This window comes from Phalacrocorax carbo, chromosome 9 (genome assembly GCF_963921805.1).
Source record: "Phalacrocorax carbo chromosome 9, bPhaCar2.1, whole genome shotgun sequence".
Taxonomy (NCBI): domain Eukaryota; kingdom Metazoa; phylum Chordata; class Aves; order Suliformes; family Phalacrocoracidae; genus Phalacrocorax; species Phalacrocorax carbo.
Window position 1 is genome coordinate 28,916,539 of NC_087521.1, and position 20,588 is coordinate 28,937,126.

At 45.5% G+C, this 20,588-nt stretch overlaps 1 protein-coding gene across 9 annotated transcripts in view; it reads left to right on the forward strand.

Moving 5' to 3' along the window:
- The window catches only part of CEP170B (centrosomal protein 170B), a 60,495-nt gene that overhangs the window by 7,142 nt on the left and 32,765 nt on the right, over positions 1-20,588 (forward strand). For all 9 annotated transcript variants that reach the window (XM_064460904.1, XM_064460906.1, XM_064460908.1 and 6 more), the window contains exons 3-6: positions 6,726-6,815; positions 9,912-9,998; positions 12,951-13,001; positions 14,294-14,432. In XM_064460904.1, the coding sequence (XP_064316974.1) occupies positions 6,726-6,815; positions 9,912-9,998; positions 12,951-13,001; positions 14,294-14,432 (367 nt within the window). The remainder of the gene's footprint in view (positions 1-6,725; positions 6,816-9,911; positions 9,999-12,950; positions 13,002-14,293; positions 14,433-20,588) is intronic.

A 20,588-nucleotide genomic window follows, 5' to 3' on the forward strand; every position in this document is an offset into this window, starting at 1 on the left:
TTTGCTGCAGTTATCCACAGGGTGTAAACTAGCACCTAAGTTAGTCCCTGGGCGTTGGTAATTGCAGTGATCCCGAGACAGTCATTCATTAGGTGTCACAAGGGAAGTAGGTGTCTTACAGGCAGAAGGGAAAGGATCTAGCCTTGGGAAGGCTCTGTTTTTTGACAGGTAGTGTTTCCAGGTGCCCGGGCAGCAGCTGTGGGAGGAGGGATGCACATCCCGTATTTACAGGCCTAGATTTGTTTTTTTGGCTCTTACCTCTCCCATTGTTTTCTGTTAATGTGCAGTTGATGGGAGGATTAAGATGTCTTATGAAATGTGGGTTGAGGAGGATGGAGGCACGGCAGCAGTGGCAAACCTGGGAGCAAGGAAGCTGGAGGCAGGGTAGGGAGAGAGGTGGTGGTGGCATTGCAGGCAGGTGGTTATTAGGGGTGAGAGGACTGCATGCGCCTGGCAAGGTGCTGGAAGCCTGGCCTGTGGAGGGAGGGTTTATCCCTCTCTGGAATGGGCAAGGAAAAAGGGGACCCGTTCCATGTCTGAGATCCTTATCCAGGCACTAGCAGACAGCTCAGCTGCGCTATAGAAATTCAGGCTTCTGCCCCACCTAAGACGATTATTTTCCACGCCTCCTGGGTGGCCATATAGAGCGAAGAGAAAGCCAGTGCAGTGGGCAGCCTGTTCCCTGCCTGCAGTCAGGATCTGACCCTGGGTCACTTGAACCAGATCTCCACTTTGGGAAAGGGGAACCAGCAAGCAAACATCCATTCTACCCCAAAATAACGGGTTAAGTAGTGGGAACTATGCCAGCCTCCAAATCCCTCTGCCAAGCTGTGGGGATTACAGTTTCATTTTCCTGGGGGATTTCTCTCCTTTGTTCAGTGCCTTATTTTTTGCATGAATAGTCAGGCCCTGGTCCTGCCACAGATCCACTAGAAAACCCATGGTCTTGAATGCAGCAAAGCTCAGGGCAGGAGTCTCTGCAGCTTGGGAGCTGTAATGTGAGTCTAGCTTCAAGATGAGGTGGCTACACCTGCTGAAGAGACACCTGTCTGCTTAGGCAGACTCATTTAGAAACTGGCAGCACATGCCCCTGGGAGCGATCAGGCTGCCTCTGTGGGGGTGGCTCACTTGCAACCAGCCTGGGGCAGATGGAGCAGTCACTAATATTCTGGAACAGTACTGAAGTGGCCGATATACATAACACTGTGAAATTCATCGTGGTTAGAGAGGGAGACTCAGTGTTCATACCTTTCATTGAATGTAATCTGGCATTTTACTTTTGAGGAGCAAAAACCATAGTTCAGGCAAGGATGCAAGGGATTTTTTTTGTTGTGTTGGTTTTTTTGTTTGGGTTTTTTTTTAGGTTGACTTTGCCTGTCTCCCTTCTAAAGTGGGACACTAGGAGAGGTTTGTGTTTCCTTACAGGGACACTTGTGCAGAGCACAGTACTACAGTACTGGCAGAAATGTAACCTGTTCACTATGGAAAGTATTTGAGCAAATGTTTATTGCGTGCTGCCACCAGAATGCTGCGGTTATCTTGTGCCAGACGTGCACAACAGACTGCAGCGAGGAATAGGGAAACTGCTCTCGTTTGTTTATTTTATCTCCAATACCACGATGCCTCACAGCACTGGCAGGGCTGAGGTCCAAAACTCAGCCCCAAGCAGTAGGTTTTTGCCCATGGTAATTCTCCTGAGGAAAAAGCAGCATCTGTATCTGTGTAGACAGCTGATCTGCGTCTGCTCCCTGGCCCTGTGGGGAAAGGCAGGCTGTCTGGCTGTATTTCTCCACCTGCCTTCCCAAGCAGGCCTTGTTTCCTTGTGGGTTTTGCTTGGTGTCTCTGCAGCTTGTGGTTTTATCCTGAGTGCCCTGTTCTACGTATCAGACCCTTCACCGAACACAAAGCTGAAGGGTATCTGCAGCACACGTAGCCAGCGTGAAGTGGGCCTCTGTGGAGACTCCTGTGTGCTTCTGAAGCTGCAATTTGCTGCTCTCATGCTAAGCAGGGGCTTTTACTGATTTGATGCGTGCAGTTTTGAGAATTGCAAATGAGCTGCCTCGTTGCATGTTTGATTGGAGACTGATGATCCAAGACGTTGGTACTGGTATGGGACTGGCAGACTCAGAGGTGCCACTCCTATCTGTGATTTGGACTATCTGTTTAATATGATCTTGGTAGAAAGAAAAGGTATAAAATACCTTTGTCTTCAGAGGTATGCCACATGTACATTTTGTCTGCTAGGTATTTAAAACATGATGCATTGTAGATAGTACAATGGAGAAGAAGGACAGCCTTATATTAGGAAGTGATTTGAATGTCTGGAAATGCAAGCCCTGGATGAACGGCACGTAGTAACAAATCAGTGTCCGTGTTTTCCCTTCAGAGAAGTGTAAGTGGTGTTAATCAGAAAAGCACACATTGTGTTTCCCTGAGAGTTGTTTTCATTTGATAACAGGTCCAGTGTTGGGACATGGTGAGAACTTTGTGTTCTTCACTCATTCCCAGCTTCTCAGAGTGTAGCCTTGTTTCTTGCCTCCAGATCACTAGTGCTTAGGAGGACAGCTCCCTTCCCTGCCTTCTTTTCCCCTTTCCCTGCCTTCTTTTTCCCCTTTCCCTGCCTTCTTTTTCCCCTTTCCCTGCCTTCTTTTTCCCCTTTCCCTGCCTTCTTTTTCCCCTTTCCCTGCCTTCTTTTTCCCCTTTCCCTGCCTTCTTTTTCCCCTTTCCCTGCCTTCTTTTTCCCCTTTCCCTGCCTTCTTTTTCCCCTTTCCCTGCCTTCTTTTTCCCCTTCCCTGCCTCATCTGAGGTGTTCCAGCTCTGGTTCTGTTCGGATCCAAGCAGAATCTCAGTGATCCTTACTATAGCTCAAAGTGCTGCAAGTGGGTTTCTGGTGAAACAGATTAACTGCTAGGGTGCAGTGGTTATTTTCTGCTTTTGACGCCTGGATATTTGCACTCCACGTTTTTTTAACACTATTAGAAATTCTTTTTATTTTTTTCCTGCTTGGACCCGTGTGTCCGTGTGTGTGTCCGTGTGTGTGCGCCCGACAGATGGATCAGTCTTGCCTTTTGTTGTGGAGGTTCTGACTGATAATAAGCAAGGCTCAGTATTTGGTGCAAGTGTGCATTTAGGCTAGGGTGTTCTCTTATATTTGTAATTCTGTCAACTTGCAGCTTTTCAATTTATAGATGCCTAAAATCTTTCCTTTGGAGTTGCAGACCATTAGCTCTGCACCCATGGGCTGCTCTGTAACATGTTGACTCAGGCTCCTTAAATCACTTTCTGTGATTCAGTGGGTCATGCATTAGAAAGCACTGGCCTGCTGAGCTGAAGTGACTTCTACAGGACTGTTCTCAGCCTCTTGGCTGTTACCGGTCTGGAAACCGGTTAGTCTTTTCTTTGGAAGCAGGATTGAGGCAGTGTGCTCCGCTCTGAGAACAAAAGCACCGTCAGCCGCTGGGTTGATGCTGTCACTGCGCAGAAGAGCAGTTTATATTAAATGTGACTGATGTTGAAATAAACCACACCTCGGCTCTCAAGTAAGAGCGACCTTCGGCAAGTCTGCATCAAAATAAATAAGGTGTGAATTTTAGTTATTTTAAGTTGAGTTTCCTTGGAGACAGGCCCTTAGGAACTCCTGCTGCCAGTTCCTTTGAGGTTTGCAGGTTTAACATAAGCAAAACTAAGAAAATTCCTCTCTTCTCCACAAAAGCATGAAATTTCACAGGAGTGTGATCTGTGTAACAGTTTGCTGTATTCCTGGTGTGCTCCTTAATGAGATGCTGAGAGGTCGTACCAAGACTGTGGGTCAGAGTTTGCATCTCCTTTTGCAAAGGGCTGTCTTGAACACAGCTGAAACTTCTTTGGAAGATGGGAATCTGTTCCTTTGGTGGCCTCTTCCTTCTTTTATGTAGGGGAGTATTGTGCTGCTGGGAACAAGTCTCTGCTCCCTTATGATGACCTGGTGGTCTGGTTTGGGACCCCTGAGTGGCTGTAGTCAGCTGTTGTGAAATACAGCAGCCCAAAGGCTGTGCTGACTTGCATCAGGGTCATATCCAGGGCAAACTGAATTTTTGGGAGACAGCTGGTTCCCAGAAATAAACCTTTTTTTAAATGACCTGTGACTTGGTCCAGATAAAATCTATCCAATTTTTTTTTGTCTGGATTAGTTTTTTTGGATGGAAGCCTTTCTGCTCTTGCAAGGGGGCTAGAGGTATTGTTCTGCCTTTAAATTCTGTTAATCTTTAAATGAGTGTCTGTGACATGCTGTAAAAAGCTAAAGCAAACACTGCTGCACCAGTTAATCAATGTTCCCTCACATCCCGTTGGGAATAGTGATGTCGACAATTTTGGGTAGCAGAGGGGCTGGGGAAGACCTTGCATCTGTGTTGTGCAGGCAGGACCCCTGTGCGCCCTTGTCTTTGAGTCCAGCAGGATGAAACGTAGTTACATAAATGCCCACAGATGGGGAAAGGGGATTCCTACCCATGCTGTGAGCGGGGACAGTTTTCCCCCTCTGCTTTGTGGGTAAGGTGCAGTGAGCCCTTTGGAACCCCCAGCCCAGGCGCAGTGCCCACACAGCCTGATTGTTGTGGGGATGGACCCTGGGCAGGCAGGGCAGCGGAAGAAGACCCTCTTGCATCCTCCCAAAGGGTGTGAGGGACTGTGTGTCAGGTTAAGTATGACCCCAGCTTGTGTAGCATCAGCTCCTGCGGTACGTGAGGCTGTTGCTGCAGACGTTCCCATCCTCAGGCCCACGTGCTGAGGTGCAGATCCTGGGCAGCATCCCTCAACCATCCTTACCTGGACCATCCTTACCTTACACTGCACATATCTGCCATAGCCGCTTAGGTGATTGCAAGTTGGACTGAGGGGAATCTAATGTGAAGAGTAACAGAGACAAGCAGCAGCTTTCGTACTGCAAATGCTTAAGACCTGCCCTACCTTGAGGTTGGGGTCAGACAGCAAGTGTGGAGGTTGCATGGGGGCGAGAGGTTTGCATGTGCCCCTCCTGGGAGCGTGTTGCTGTGCGTAGCTTCCCGCATTTGGGGCTTGGTGTAGCAGGAGATATGAGTGGGGTGCCCCTGACCATGTTGTCTCTGCCAGTCCCACTAGTTGTTTTATCTTTGGGGAGAAATTGCTCTCTGAGCAGCACCAGTTTGGGCAGCAAAGCATCAAGTGCAGTGCTGCCTTGTTTTTCAGCGGGGGCTCATGTGAGCTGACACCTTGAGTCGAATTCAGTACTGTGTGGATAACTGTATTAGTGAGACTGGGGGAGGCTTGGAGTCATATCCCCCTCACCCCACTGCCTCTGCTTGCGGTGGCATGTTGTGAATGGTGTGAGGGAAGGACATTGCAAGGTGGAGCGCAGTCTTCTGGCCAAGTATGTGCTTGCTTTGTATTGGTACGTCAGGGTTATTCTGGAGGACAGGTCTCCTGGGCTGTGACTTATGCTGTGCGGGGGGAGGTGCCATTTATCAGCTGTTTGGGATGTTACCAATGTGCTTGACATTGGCAGGGGCAGAAGAAATTCCTGCAAAAGTTTGTACAGAAACAGTCTCTGTGTTTTCACGAAGGAATTCCCCTGAAACAGTCGTTGCCTCTGCATACTTGCAAGGAAGAGATAATGGCTTGCTGAGAGCAGTGCTGTGGAAACGAGAGTGTTTATACCTGGGAAAAGGGAAGGACTTTTTCACCAAGAACTTTTTGGTCGATGCCCAGGAAGAGGAGGATTAGCTGACTTAGAGCCTGGCTCATTTCCCTGTTTGGGTCATACCGCCTCCCCTCCCCTGGCCTGAGATACCTGGGAGGTCTCAGTGTCGCATGTGCATGCTGATGGAGTGACTGGTTCCAGTGACCGGTTGAGGTCAACTGCAGCAAGAATTCAAGTTACGAGAGGCAGCAGGTCTAAATAAAGACAGTGTGGTGTCTTTATAGCTGTAACGTACTGTATTTGAAAATTATTCAGAGATTTTGTTATAATACTTCTTCCTCAAAAGTCTGATGCTGTTCCTGCTGAAGTGTCATGCTGTTTTGAAGATAAGGTGCTTCTGCTTTGTGGTAAAGCCAGCGGCACCAAATCACTGGCTGGTTCAGTGTTCTCAAACCTAGCTTTAAATTTGTATTTTCCTAGAGTTGCTTTCTTTCTCATCCCAAGTTTACTAACCTTCCTCCAGCTTGGAAAATATCCTAGAATTTAAATCAACTCCAGGACATAATCCTGGGAACAGTATACATTATTGTGAAAAAGTTTAGTTTGTAACTTAAGAAAAATATTTTTTTCTCTTTGAAAAATAGGAAGAAATCACCCCAAATAGGAGTGTCCCTAGTGATGATGTCACTGGCTTCAGCTGGTGAAAAATAGAGCTCTTCCAGCTTGTACTGGATGAGATCCTGCCCCCAGGCTTTCAGTTTGACTGGTTTTGTTTTCAGTGTGTATTGATATAATTTATTGAAATTATGGCATAGTCTTGACAACCTTCGGTGATTTCCATTCCCATCCCCCTTGTGCAAATAGTGTATTGTCTTCAGTGAACTATTTAAACAAAGATGTAAGCATTTACTGTTGATCCTTTGGTTATTTATATTAGTAAATAGCATTTAATCCTTCCTGCTTTTCTCCTCTCTCTCCCTACCCCATATCAAGTTAATGTCTCAATGTTGCTTTGATTAACAGTGTTTCTTATGCCTGACCGGTCTCACATTCATTGTCCTTTCATTACCAGTCCCGCAGTGTTGATAAGCAGCACGCTGTAATCAACTATGACAAGGAGAAAGATGAGCACTGGGTGAAGGATCTTGGGAGCTTAAATGGCGTAAGTAGCAAACCTCCTGGCTGATGGAGGCGAATATGTGGTGTGCTGAGTCTGCAAGTGCTTGTGCGCTTACTTAATTCTACTGTTAGACCCTTTTGGGTCACTGCAACTGTTGGCATGAGTTAAGCTAAACATACATAATTATTTGTAAGGCCTGAGATGGAGGTCATGTAGCATCTCATCTTAGAAGAGGAAAGCTTTGGTGAATATTGTATTTCTTTTTCCCTTTCTTCCTGTGTCCTTGTGGAATGTTTCAGGGCTCACAAAATCATAGAGCCTCTTGCAAAAGAGGAGGAGATAAATTCAGCCTTATTTTGGGGATGTTAACACTAAACTGGTGAAGATTCTGGAGCAACTGTTCAGCATGAGCAGGGTGACCTTCTGGCAATTCAGTTGCCAGTGTAAGGAGTGATTTATGGGATGATGAGACATTTAATTTCTTTGGGGATAAAATATTTAAAACCACCTCTTTTTTTCTTACATAACAAAAATTGCTCTTTTGCCTGCCTTGAACCTGGTTTGTTTGAAGACCAAGGGATAATACAAGCCTGGAACAGGGAGCTGAGCCTGCCTGAATCTTAACCCTTGCTCTGGTCCTGATTCATGCTGCGGTGCTAGCCAGCTCAGTGAGGGCTTTGTCTGCCCACCTAAATTCTGTGATTTTTAAATATGCCATCGTACTTTAAACTGTCGTAATGTCATGACATGCCTCTTTTTTGGCTGTTTGTTCATACCAGTGGAGCTATTCCTCTGCTGGAGCAGGTCTAAGCTAGATTCACATAATTGTCTTCCCAGTAGGGGTTTTACTGCAGTCATTGTTTTGGGCTTAGAAAGAGAAGCCCTCCACCATCACAGCCACAAAACCACAAGACAAACCCAGAAACTTGTAAAAACACAGTGGCTAAAGCAGACCTTAAGTGTTCTGCCTCTTCAGGCATCTGAAAACAGCAAGAACCGAGTGTTAATCCTTCTCAGCCTGATAGCTGAAGGCACAGAGCCCTACTGGAATGGGAATATTTTCAGTAACTGGTCTGGGCTCCCTTTTGAATGAGCTGGATCCCTCGTTCGAAACCTGTGGTATTTAACTCATGGTGGCAAAATAGCAGCTGAAGATTCTGCTTGCAAGAGAAGGAAGGCTTGTACCGCTAATTCTCTAATATCTTTACATGCTAAAGCATATGAATTTACATTTTAATAATAGACTTGTGCTGACAGGGGCAGTGGAGTAAAAGGAGTTATACTAGTGCCTGTCTTCTGCAGCTGGTCAAACATGCTACTGTTGAAGACTGTTGTGGCCAAACTGAATTTATTTTGTGTGAAAGAAACATAGGTCCTTACTTGAAAACTTTCATGAAAACTTGTTTTCCCCCCTGAAACTAAAGAACTAACTTTGGAGGACCTTGATTTTAATTCCATTTTCAGAATTTGCTTTTATTTTGTATTTACTTTATGGCTTGTCAACAATACATTATATGGCTTTGCTGGATAATCTGGTTCATATTAATTGTCAAAATGTTTTGTATTGTTTTTATTATAATGTTCAGCTAATTCTGCAGTCTCTATTAAGGCTCTCTTGGTTTTGAAGGTAGCATTTCTAGCTGTAATAAGCAGTTTCCTTAGATGATTTTATTTGAAGTAACCATGGACTAATAGGTAACAAAATCAAAATGTGTTTTCTTGTTTTGCAGAAAATTCAGCAAATAATTATTCCTATTCCAGATCTGACTGTTGTGGGATTTTTAAATATTTAAAAATTTCATGCAAATAGGAATTCTGTGCCTTTTAACTAGCTTCACTGCTTTTATTTGGAAATTACCGGCCTGTTCCCAAGCTCTTCTGTAAATTGCCAGGAAGCTGGGGGCTGTTGTCTGCTGAGCTTCTAGTTTCCTACTCTAGCATTTATTTTTCCCCTGTGGTTAATACTTGGTCTTATCATGCATGTTTGGTTTGGCTGAGGTGAGAAGGCAGAAGACTGTGCCTCGGTGGTGAAGGCATGTGAATTCATTTTCCAGCTTAATTTTGAGTCATCAGAGCATAGCTGCATTTGAATATTGAGGCTACAAAGCCCCAGCAGCAGGTTCCTGGTCCATGAGGATGGGTGAATCCCACCTTGATGTCTGTGACTGTCCCAGCTGCAGCTGAGTGCTTAATCCCCGTCAGCACGCTGGTGATTCTACAACTGAGTTCCTGATTTATTTTTATTTGGCCCGGGTTATTACAAAAGTACACACGTTTATTTGTGAAAGATGTCCATGAGTGCTTGATTTGTTCCTGTGTTGTTCTGTGAGAATTGTTCCTTCAGGGGTCCCCTTGGAAAGCAGGTATCTGAGACATCCAAGGCATTCGTTCACAGCTATGAAGTACAGATATACAGTATACAGATATGAAGTACATATCCTGCACCTTTATAAGGATGACTTAGTTTCTTTGGGCCTCAATTAACTGCCGGGAGCATAGGAAAACCAAATATGCAAGTCTTTTGTGTGAGAGGCCTGTTGTACTGATATATGGTGTCTTGGACAATGTGGCCTCAGACATCATGGTGGTGCCACTGCAAATGCTTGTTTTCCTGTGCATTTTCATTTTCCCCTTCCTCTGTGATAGGCTTTGCTTGTTAAATTACCAGGCCTTGGGGCTGACACCAGTCTTGTTTGACATCCGGCGGAAAGCTGATTCCCAGCTCAATAATTAGAGTATGAGTTGCACTGTTTGCTGCTCTTGCTAGTTGTGAAGGGCGGAGGAGAACCAAGAGCATCTAAAGTTTCTAACTTCAGGCACCTCATTTATGTGTTCAAGTTGGGGACTAAAATTTCATATGCAGTTGATGGAAAGGTAAATCTCCCTAGAGGTTCCTTCAGAGCACCTTGCTTTGAAGCGTAATTGGGGTGCTCTAACTTGCCCATGGGAGCTACTTGCTGGTGCTGATTTTTCTAGGGAACTTAGCTCCTCGCCTGGCTGACTTCGTGCTAGTGCACCCTGAGTGTGTGCAGTGCCGTTGGCAGATGGGCATGGGTGCCCTCCAGGAGCCCTGGCCATCTGAGATGCACCACCTTGATACACTCAGTCAAAAACCATTCCTGTGCTTCTTTCTTGCAGACATTCGTCAATGACGTGAGGATTCCTGACCAGAAGTACATCACCCTAAAACTGAATGATGTCATTCGCTTTGGCTATGATATCCTTCTTGTCTGAAGAGGGAGGGGGACGCAGTCTTTGATTGGGTTTTGTGCTCTGCTGCATGGAGAGTTAACAGTGCTAATTGTGACTAATGAGTAAGGCTGTTTGTTTTGCCTCCTGGAGCCTTTGGATGGCTCATAACCTTTTGTTTCTCTACCATGGACCTTATTCAGAGCATATTAATCATGATGCCTGCTACCTTCATGACTTTCAATCAGGCCCTGCACTGGCAGTAGTGACTGTGAGGTGATGACTGTGCACAGGCCTCTTCAGTCTCTTTCAAAGCAAGGGTTGCATTTTTCCTTTTTATTGGATGGCAACTGTAGCTGGTACCAGCTGGGGAGCTAATGTATTTCATATGCTTTTGTATGAACTAAAATCTTCCTTCTTTTTTTTTTTCCCCATTTAACTTGTGTGTTTTTGTTAATCATTTCACCCAAACTTTTGCTTTCAGACAATTTGCAGGTCTTCAGCCTTAAACATTTAGCCTTGGGGCTTGCGGTCAGACCCTTGACTCTGTGTGGATTGAAGTTTCTCTGTGCAAATTGCCTCTGCCACAAAATGAAAGAGTAAATCTCTCATCAGCAATAGCAAATTTCACCTCTATTGAGGGAGGCTGGATGCAGTTACTGCTTTGTTTACAGAGTCACAAATCCTGCTAAAACACCTTTGCCTTCATTCCTTTCCTTTTTATCCTGATGTGACTGTATGACTGGTTATAAGCATAAATGTTGAAATGCCTTTGTAAGCCCACAGAGCAAGTGGTAAGTAGAGGCTCCTATTGCTGCCTTTTCATGTAGTCTAATCCTTTTTTTCATGTTTTTTCAGTTGCTTCTATCTGCCAAACTTTACCCACTTAGGTTGAATTTAGAAGCAGTAAGTGTCTTCTCCAGGTTTCTTTTAATTTGTGGGGAAATTTCAGTTAAAACAGTCCAGACATTTCTGAGAACAGAGGCAGAGACTAAGTTTTACCATTGGGGGGTGGGGAAGGAAGCATTTGGCTGGAAAACTCTCGTGCATCCTTGACCCCAAGGCCACATTCTTGTGCCTTTTGTTGCCCCTGAAATAATCAGTTTGTGCTTGGCTGTGCTGTAGCCCTTGAAATACTCCAAACCTTGCCAGAGCCCAGAGAGCTGAAGCAGCAAAGAGAAGTTGAGCCTCCCCGGTCTTCCAGGGGTCTGGGTACCTCAGCTCTAAGCAGTGACTGTGCCAGGAGCACTCACTGTTGCAACAGGAATGCTTAAACTGATGTGGGTTAAGTCCTGGATCTGCTGGAAGTGAGGGTTTTCTAGGCCTTGTGTAGGATCATATTTTTTGTCTTGGTCTTGCTCTGCCTTTTGCCATTTCAGAAAAAACAAATCCTTGCTCCACAGTGGTTTTTGTGTTCTGTTGTTGTTTTGTTTGGTTTGTTTGTTTTTTTTTTTAAGAGAGGTAGTTGCTGAATCTTTTTTTAATAATAAAAAAAGGAGACAGATTATTTGTCTTCAGATCGGTATTTGAACAGGGTGCAGTTGATGAGGGTTCAAGCATACATGGGGGGAAAAAATAATGAGTAGCCCCTTACTGAGTGCTGCCCAGTGAAAGAGCACTGTCATCTGGGACCATGTCATTATTTGTGGCGTCTCAGTGCACATGTGATGAAGCCTGTTACAGTCCTACAGGCAACCTCAGTTCTAGCTTTTCTTGACTTTGCAAATTTGCAAATGTGTTTTTGATGTAGCTGGTCATGGGTCTTCTGGTCTCTAGATGTGTGGGGAAACTTGTAGAAGATTTGCTGTGAACTCCAGTCTAGCAAAGGCATAAGCCAGTGCCTAGAGCGTGGGTAGATTTAATGGCTGCAATACAGGTTTAAACTTTTTATAGAAAGCAGTTTTGAGCACTAAGCAGAAGTGTTTAGTCCTGCAGCCCTTACATGGATATTAATGTGAAATGAATGATGGCATTTATGAATTATAGAATTTATTACTTGCAACAGGAAAACTTTAAAGAATGAAGGTTTTAGAGTCATCCTTTTACTTCAGCGTAGTTGCTATGGCAGTTACAATCTCCTCTCCTTTGCTGCTTCAGTGCCACTCGATAGCAGTGCTTTCTGTGCATACCGCGTTCAGCTCTGTGTGGATGGCAGCATCTCCTGAGGTCTCCAAGTCAGCTGTGCACTGTTGCATAAGAGCATTTGTCTCTTTTCCATTTACAGTTTCACTTACAGACTGTGCGGAGTTTCCCTGCTATGCCAGTATCACTTGGTTTATTTTTAGTCTAACATTTTCCATCTTTCCTTTTTCCTCCCCCCTGCTCTGTGCTGTGCTGATCGGGTTGTTCATGACGGTATTGCCAGATGCTGCTTTTTTTTTTTCCCCCCTTCAGTGTTGCTGGGGATTATTGCCTGGGCTCAACCATGTTGAACGACTCCCTCCCTAAGAGGTCATAGCAGCTCATGATCTGATTTACTTTTCATCTAGGAAACTGCAGTGGCTGAAAGGCCTTGTCAGAGCAGGAGAGCATCATAGCCCCAGGCATTCCTGGGTTGAACTCCACTGTTCCCTTGTCCAGAGCAGGCAAGATTGCCCCATTTTGGCCAGCATACCATGGGGAGAGAGTGGTCTGCCTGGAGCTGCCAGCAGGGTGGAGGGGAGCAGGGTATGAGTTGAGTCAGGGCTTGGTTTGTTCCCCTGGGTCCTGCACAGAGCTGCTAGTGCTCCCCCAAGCTTCTCCTGCCCTGCTCCCCGTGTCTCTGCCTTGTCTGGCATGGGTCTGGCAAGCAGACGTGATTGTGTGCTCTCTTACAAAGCGTACACAACAAAGACTATGGTGGGATGCAGCACAGGCAACATTTAGTTCCCTGCGTATTTTAAGTTTCTCTGGTTTTATGATCTTCTTTTCTTTCTGTGACTAAATGCTAAATTTCTCTGTCCATCCAATTGCTTTGCCATTTCCTTAACAAATTCTGCACATTCGAACATGTATGTCCTGGAGCAGATTCAACACAAAGTCCCAGAAGAAGCATTAAAGGTAAGTGTGTCTGGGTGTAGGTGCATTTTTAAAACTTTTAAGTGTTTTAGTAATGGTCAAGCAGACTGAAATATTAAAATGCTCCTGATGGCAGTGAAATGTTCCACAATGTGAGGCTCTCCTTGGACTGGGACTTAATAAAACCTTCCTTTGAGGAGAGATCCATTTCCCAGTTATCTCAGCTCTGATCTCTCTTATCCCTGTGCTAACATGAAGTTATTTATGATTTCATGACTGCCAACAAAAAAAGGCTACTAAATCAGTAATGTATTAAAGAACAGTCAGCACATTAGTTTGTGGATGAAGCTTGTTCCCTCCCAGAAGTGGAGTGCAGATGCCTTTTCTGAGCATGGTGACTTAGGCCAGCTCCATCACACTTCCTCCAGCAGGCTGAAGTTTGCTTAATTTATTCCTGTGTATCATCTTATTTTTGCCTTCAAGCTCCCAATTTTTACTTACTGAGCAGTACGCTTACCAGTGAGGTGTTTTCAAAACAAAGACTTTGGTAATAAGTATGAAATGTTCAAGCATCCTCTTATATAAGGCAGAAAAGCAACCCCCTCTAGGCAAGAAAGGTGTCATGTTCAGCTGAGGGACTGGGCTATCAGTGCCAAGCATCACCTCTTGGCCAGCAGATACTGTCTTCTTAGCCCTGGTTCCATGTTTGGGACTTGGAGAGGGTCAGAAATGTAACAGCTAGAATTGGGCAAATGATTTATTCAGTTTACTCAGGGGTAATCTGGATGGGTGCACCCTTTTATTAATTTACTTGTAATAAACCCACTTTTAGATAGCTCATTTACTATGTTAATGTGGAGCCTGTTTTAAGGCAGAATCACTTTCCTAGCTGGAGAGAGGGTTTGGAGAGAAATAATTAAAATATTTTAATTGCCTTTGCTGAAAAACTGAGATAATGTAGATGAGTGCCCTGAAAGAATTTATAATGTTGCTTTAAGAACAAGGGGGATTTCAGGATTTGAATCCTGAATGGAAAATGGCCTAAGTTCTCATTCTTCTCAGTTTGTTCTTTAAAGGGTTTCCTAATTATCTGTTTTGCAGAGCTAAGTCACAGTGACCTTCTCATGGACTAGAATTGTCACTTAATGTCTTCAAAATGGGGTATTGGAAAGCGTCTCAGCTGGCATTTCTGCTGTCCTGTAGTCTCTACTCAGGAGTGCTTTCTTTCTGTTGCAGAACATAGCTGCGGTCTGTGGGGAGGGTGGTTTATCTCGTCCATGGGCTAGCACACAGATCGCACGGGCACCCTGAAACTGTTGCTTGTGTCTCTGCAGCATGAGAAGTACACCAGCCAACTTCAGATGAATTACAAAGGCACGGCAATGAAGAGGGCGGAGCAGCCCATGGAGCACGGTGTCTACCCTGAGTCTCCGCAAGCAAAGCTGGAGAAAGGAGAGAAGAAAGCAATTACAGGTACTTGCTTGGGAACCAGTTAATCAAGATTTGGAAGAAAGCGCAGCTTGAGCCCTGCACTGGGTCATGATTCTGACAGTACAGTGTTGTGGGTTGAGCCTAGGAGCAGTTCCAGAAGGGTCATCTTTCTAAACCTCTGAGTATTTCAGACTCTCCATTTTTGGAGATGCAGCCTCCAAAAAAAAGTCAGCTGGCATGATGGTTCACGCATGCCTTGTTGCTGCGTGTGTGCTGGAGAACCTGTGGGCCGAGCAGGTTTGGTAAGTTCTTTGGCACCTGTCTGGTCTATTTTTAATTTTCTAATCGTGAGCTGGTATTTGAACAGAGGCGGTGACTCAGAGTAGAAAATGTATGGCTGCTGTGGCGTGGTGCTGGCAGGCAGGCAAAGAAGCAATAAGCCATTTCTTTTAAAAAGCCCTGTATGGTCTTAAATGGTTGTATTTCCTGATGTGCCAGTATGTGGGATTGAAACTGACTGCCAAACTGGGAGGCGTTTTCTTCAGGTTCACTGTTCCTCAGCTGCAAACCTTTTCCATTTGAAAAATTCCTTCTGTTCGCCATTTCTTTACTCACTGTTGCCTTCCTTTAAAGACCCTTTGTCAGACTGGCTTCCTCCCTCTTCCCTGTCATGGTGGGCCAAGACCTCCCCAGCAATCTTGTCTCACCCCACTTCCTACCTCCTGTATGTACTGCCCTGGCAGGTCTCTCCCCAGTTCAGCTCAGCTGTCAGTCGGTGGCCTTCTAAAGCTTGATGATGCATGGGAGGAACAAATATGGTTTTAAAGTATCCCAGTGACGCATGACTGCCAGCGGTGGTCGTGTGGCACCAGGATGGCAGAGCATTTGGAAAGCTTTAGGGTTAGCAGAGAGGCTGTCCACTGGGTCTGTTGGAGGACGGACCAGAGAGGTGTTTGGAGGGAACAGGATGGGCAAGTGAAAGAGTGAGACAGCACCTTGGGCGAAGTGACCTAGAGATAGATACAGCAGCTTTCTAGAAATGTGTACAACTTCGGGTAAATCCATTAAGGTTTCCTGATAACTAACTGGAGTGGGTTGGCTGACCTTAATCTCCTATGTATTGTCTTTATGAAAATCCCTCTAAGCTGACAGAATGCACTAAACCAGCGTCGTCTTTTTGCCTGGTCTTGTTGTTACCTCCCGCTGTGTGTGGAAGCACATGCACACACACCCGTGTGCGTGAGTCCTATTTTCTGCACTGCAAAGCTTTCTCTGTGTTCCTTTAGCTGTGTCTGTGTGTTGCCCTTCACCATGGATGTGGTGTTTGTGACTTTGCCTCGCAAAGGGATGAAGTTGGTGATGATTAACCATGACGCTGCAGAGGGTGAGAGGAGGTGAACCTCACTGTGGGGAGAGCTCCCCGGCTGCCTTTCAAGGTGCATCAGGTTCTTGAAAAGCATTGCCAGTCACTGGAACCAGTTTGAGTTTGCTGCTGCCTGGTTGCATGAGCATTCTCATTTTTATTCTTGCTGCCTTCCAAAATACACAGGTTGGTTTTAACCTACATCGTGTAAGGGCTTGATATTTGGAACATCTTCAAAGTCAGGACGCCGAGTGACTCTTCAGCAAGGTGACCCATTTCTCCAGTGTGTGGTTTGCAGACCTGCGTTACGTTTCTGTCATTGTTAGTGGGCACAGACCATAGGTCTAAGGCAAAAAGGGCTGTGAGAATTTATTAGGGGGCCAGTGCTGAAGTATGTCATGTGCAGTGGGACTGATGGACAGATATAAAACCAAAAAAATCTGTGAAGTGGAGGAATTCAGGGCTTTTTGTTGGAAGTATTTTGCTGAATTGGACTGAAGCCTGTGGAAGCAAGAGAGGGAGCCTGAGCATTAAATCGGTGCCTTACTCTCCAAAAAGCATCTCTGTCGCATGAGCAGAATGATCAGTTGGTCCCTGTTTCATCTGCGATGTGACTAATTCACCTTGTCTTCAGCTGCACACATGCACAGTTTCTCCTTGGTTGCTTGGAGTAGTGGCAGCAATTTAAAATGATTAGTGGAAAGAAGAATGTAGTACTCTTAGGGGGAGCGAGCTTGCTTAGTGGCAGCAGAAAGAGACTTTGGGAAAGAGCTGTTTTGCTAAGCCTGTAGGTATTTAGGAATTTGCATTGACTAATTAAAGCAAGGTCTGGGGTGACAAAAGCCTTTAGAAGGATCGCTTCCCAGGGCCTGGGTGGAAAGGAGGCAGAGGGAATGCAAGCTTTCAGGGAAAATGTTTAACAAAACAATGTGAACAATTAGAGCTGCTTAGAAATGGGAGGAGGCGAGGGGCTGAGGATAAAGAGATCTGGGGGAGTGAATGGGGAACAGCTCAGCCATTTAGTCTGTATGCTGTTGAACTTGCAGCTTTTGGGTGTATGTTGCCTGTAATCAGAAAATCATCAGTCTCTTTGAAATGTTTGAGGCAAGGAGCTTGGCAAGCTCTGTGGGTTGGATATGGATATGAATAAGAAGAGTGCCCACAGTTCAGCTTAGTTAATGCTAAAAATAGCTATCAGCTCCTGTGTTTAAAGCCTTAAGTGATCAGGAGGCCAGGTACAGCCTTGAACTGAGCAGATTTTAAGACTGTCACAATCCCCGTCTGTTGCTACCTGAGCTGAGGTACTGGATAAGATAAGCTACTTTGTGGTCTTCTGTTCTCAACACATAGTTAATCCTCAGGCTGATCTTAATTTTTTCTTTTTTTTTTTTTTTTAAAGCCCTCACAGGCTGATGGCACCAGATAATGCTGAGTCTGATGACTGACCTCTGAGAAACTGCTGCAGGTGTGAGTTTCCAGGGGTGGAGGCTGCCTGCAGTGTCCATCTGAAATGGGAATTACCGACTGCAGGAGCAGGACTTGAGCTTCTCCCAGGATCTGTGAAATAGGCTTGCTGGCTGGGTTAGCGTCAGTGTCATTAGGGAGTCCTCTCAACAGAGTGGCTAACTTGAAAGTCTTGTTGGTGTCCGGGGCTGAGGTCAGCAGACAGTGTGGACAGAGGCAATGGGAGTTGTGCCCAGTTGTGAAGTGGTTTCCATGGTCTTCGGCTGCTTTCCCCATGAGATCATGGTAATAACTATTTAGACGCACAGCTCTACCCTAGCCTTTAATTTAGGGGAGTGGTGGTGGTGTATCTGCTTTTAGTCTGAGCTAGGGTGGTGGTACCTGCAGCACGTTGAAGGTTTGGCCATGTAATTGATACAAATAAATTTGTGATTATCAGCCTGATTTGAAAGCCTCTGGGATCTGTGTAAGATCACAGCAGGTACAGAAGACCAGGGCTTAGGTTTGCCACACACATGTGAAATAAATATTGCAGCAAAGAGTCAGAGAATTGCTTTATGGTTATTCCTGCTAGGTCTGAATTTTCTATTTTGCAGAGGAGTTAAAAAGCAGAGATGTAAAGAATTAATTTTAAAATGTTATAGCTAGATCATCTCCCCCTCCCCCCCCCCCCCCCCCGGCCTCTGCCATAAGAAGCCTACTCTGCATCTTCTGAAGATGGACATTATTGTTATTAATAATGAATCAAAAACAGTTTGACTTAAAGCAAGCTGGATTTCTCATGGTTTTGTTATGACTTACTGTAGACAGCTTCAAAGCTGCATGTGCTTCTGTCAGCAAAGAAATCTGCTGTTGCTGTTTCTCGTGACGGTTTGAAGCTTTGTGAGGACCTGGGCAAAGCGCAGCCCTCAGTTCTGTCCTGACCACAGGACCCCTTCAAGGGAAATCAGACCCCTCTGCGGTGGGAGCTGCGTGCTCGTGCTGAAAGCTCTTCTGCCCACACACTGATAGAAAGCAGCACTAATGCAGGCTTTCTACTTTCCCTTTTATCAGCTGGACTGTATTTTTGGTCCTGCCCTTTTGTTGTTCTATGTGATTCATTTCTCCATAAATACATCCTTTTTATTGACATGTCTCATTTTCTGAAGTTGTGGTGCCTGTCCTTCAGGTGATCAATAGTTCTGTATTAATTTAACAGGCCATGTTCTTGTCAGACTTGTTAAACAAATGGACACCTCTTGTTCTGTGCTAAAACAGCCTTCACTTTTTCTTTTGAGTGACTGCCCCAAAGACTGAAACCTGGCAGCAGAACATGTGTATATCAGTGGTCTTCTCTGTATTACACTGTCACTGGTAGCTCAGTATTTGCCTGGCTGAATAGCTGTGCTGACCTCAATTCAGTTATCTAAAAGGATGGTTTTCGGGCTGTCTGCCTGAATTGATGAGCCAAGAAATATGTCTAAATGAATTGGACCATCTGGGCAGCCTGGCACGGAGTAGAGAGAGGTGGTAACGAGCTGCCATCAATTGGAGGAAGACTCATGTCATTAAAATGACTGAACAGTTACTTTTCAGTGGTGTTTCTCACTTCACCACTGACTCGGGCAAGCCCTGAGTCTCCTCTTGCAAGAGTTTCCATCTTACACTAAAATAGAACAGACAGGTGGTGGCTTCAGGGTAGTTGGTATGGCTGTTGTGGGACACAGGCAGACATGCTGCTCTGGATGCTGCACATCCAGGTTGAGGTTGGTACCCAAAATGCATCCCAGCTGGTGAAGAGCAAAGCACCCTGGCACAACTGTATGTGTAGCTGCTCCCTGGCCTGTTTCTGTCACAGCCATCTGGTTTAGCTGCCTCCTGATCATGCTTCCTGTGCCGCCCCGCCCCCCCCAGTATTGTGTTAGAGCTGGAGCAGGGAGAGGTGTCAGGTTGGTTATACTGGCAAATTAGAAGGGACAGAAGCTTCTGACATGAGCAAGGCAGCAAATTCATGTCGTTCTTCTGAAGGCATGGAAACTTTACTCTGGTTCAGGATCTGGCCACTTTCAGCAGTAGCCAAGAATGAGTGTGTCTGTGCCACTTGATAATGTTATTCAGAATGCAAATTAATCTGAAGGCTCAGTGGAAACATTAATTGCTCTTAAAATATTGAAACTGTCCCCAGATAGCAAGATACTGACTCCTCAGCTTCCCATTTGTGCTTTTTGCAGTCTTTAGAATGAGGTTCCAGTTTATTGTGGAGGCTGGGAGAGGGAAGGAATGAAAAAAACCCCACAGATACGAGCAGATGTCTTACCCACGCTGTGACAGGGTGTTGCGGGGGGGGCCGTGAGCTCTGCGTCGTGCCCCAGCGGGGCAGGAGAGACCTGCTGCTGCCATGCAGTGAGCGCGACGGCAGAGTGGCTCCCAGCCTGGCAGCCCCTGGTTGGGGCACTCTGCCCAACCTGATGCGCTCTCTGTAGGTGCTTCTTGATGTGCCCTGGGGTTTTGGCTTTGTGCTAGCTTTTGTCAGAGTGGGAATTTGGGGAATTTCCAAGCATCTCTTAGGGATCTTTAGGGTAGAGGGGGAAATTTGAGAGGGCAGAGGAGCTGGCTCATTATTCTTTATAATTCCTTTTTTTTTTTTTTCCTTCAGCTTTCTTCTAAACCCAAAGTTCCCCATCAACAGAAAAGTCTGACTGATGTTGACTTGCTCTCCTAGCTGCCTTTTCTCTGTAGCAGAAAAGCTCCTGGGGGATGAAGGCAGTAGCTACTCTGTCCATTACAGAAGTGGGACACAGATCTTGGGTCTGGAGCAGCTTCTGGGAAGAAGTCTGTCCTGCAGGATGGATGATGTGAGGTCTCTTAGCTCACTTCTGCCCCTTTGGAAACAAAATTTTCGTGGAACAGATAACTAGAATCTACTAGATAAGGGGGCCTTTGGGATCCTCTGAGGGGCTTGGATGTGCTGGAGAGATGAGCTGTAATGAGGCAGCTCCTTGCAAGGTGTGAGCAATAACAGCACCGATGCTTGGGAATGATGCTCCTCGTGTGAGAGTCGAGGGCAAGATGGTCTTTGCATTTCATCTGTAGGGTAGTATGCTCAGGATTTGTTCCACCATCAACTTAAATTAAACCACTAATGAGCTTTCAGAATTTATTTTATTGATCTGAGATGAGTATACAAAATCTCACATGTTCAGGGCTGAGCCCTTCACTGTGCCTTGTTGAATTTTAGGCATGAGTTACCTCAGACACAGCTGGCTGTTATCAATGAGTGGATTTGCCTATCACCCAAAGTGGTGTTCTCCTCCTCCTGGCCCTGACTGCCTTGTGGCCATCAACCCTAAGATCAGTACTGCATTTCAGAGAGTGTATGACCAAAAGAAGTG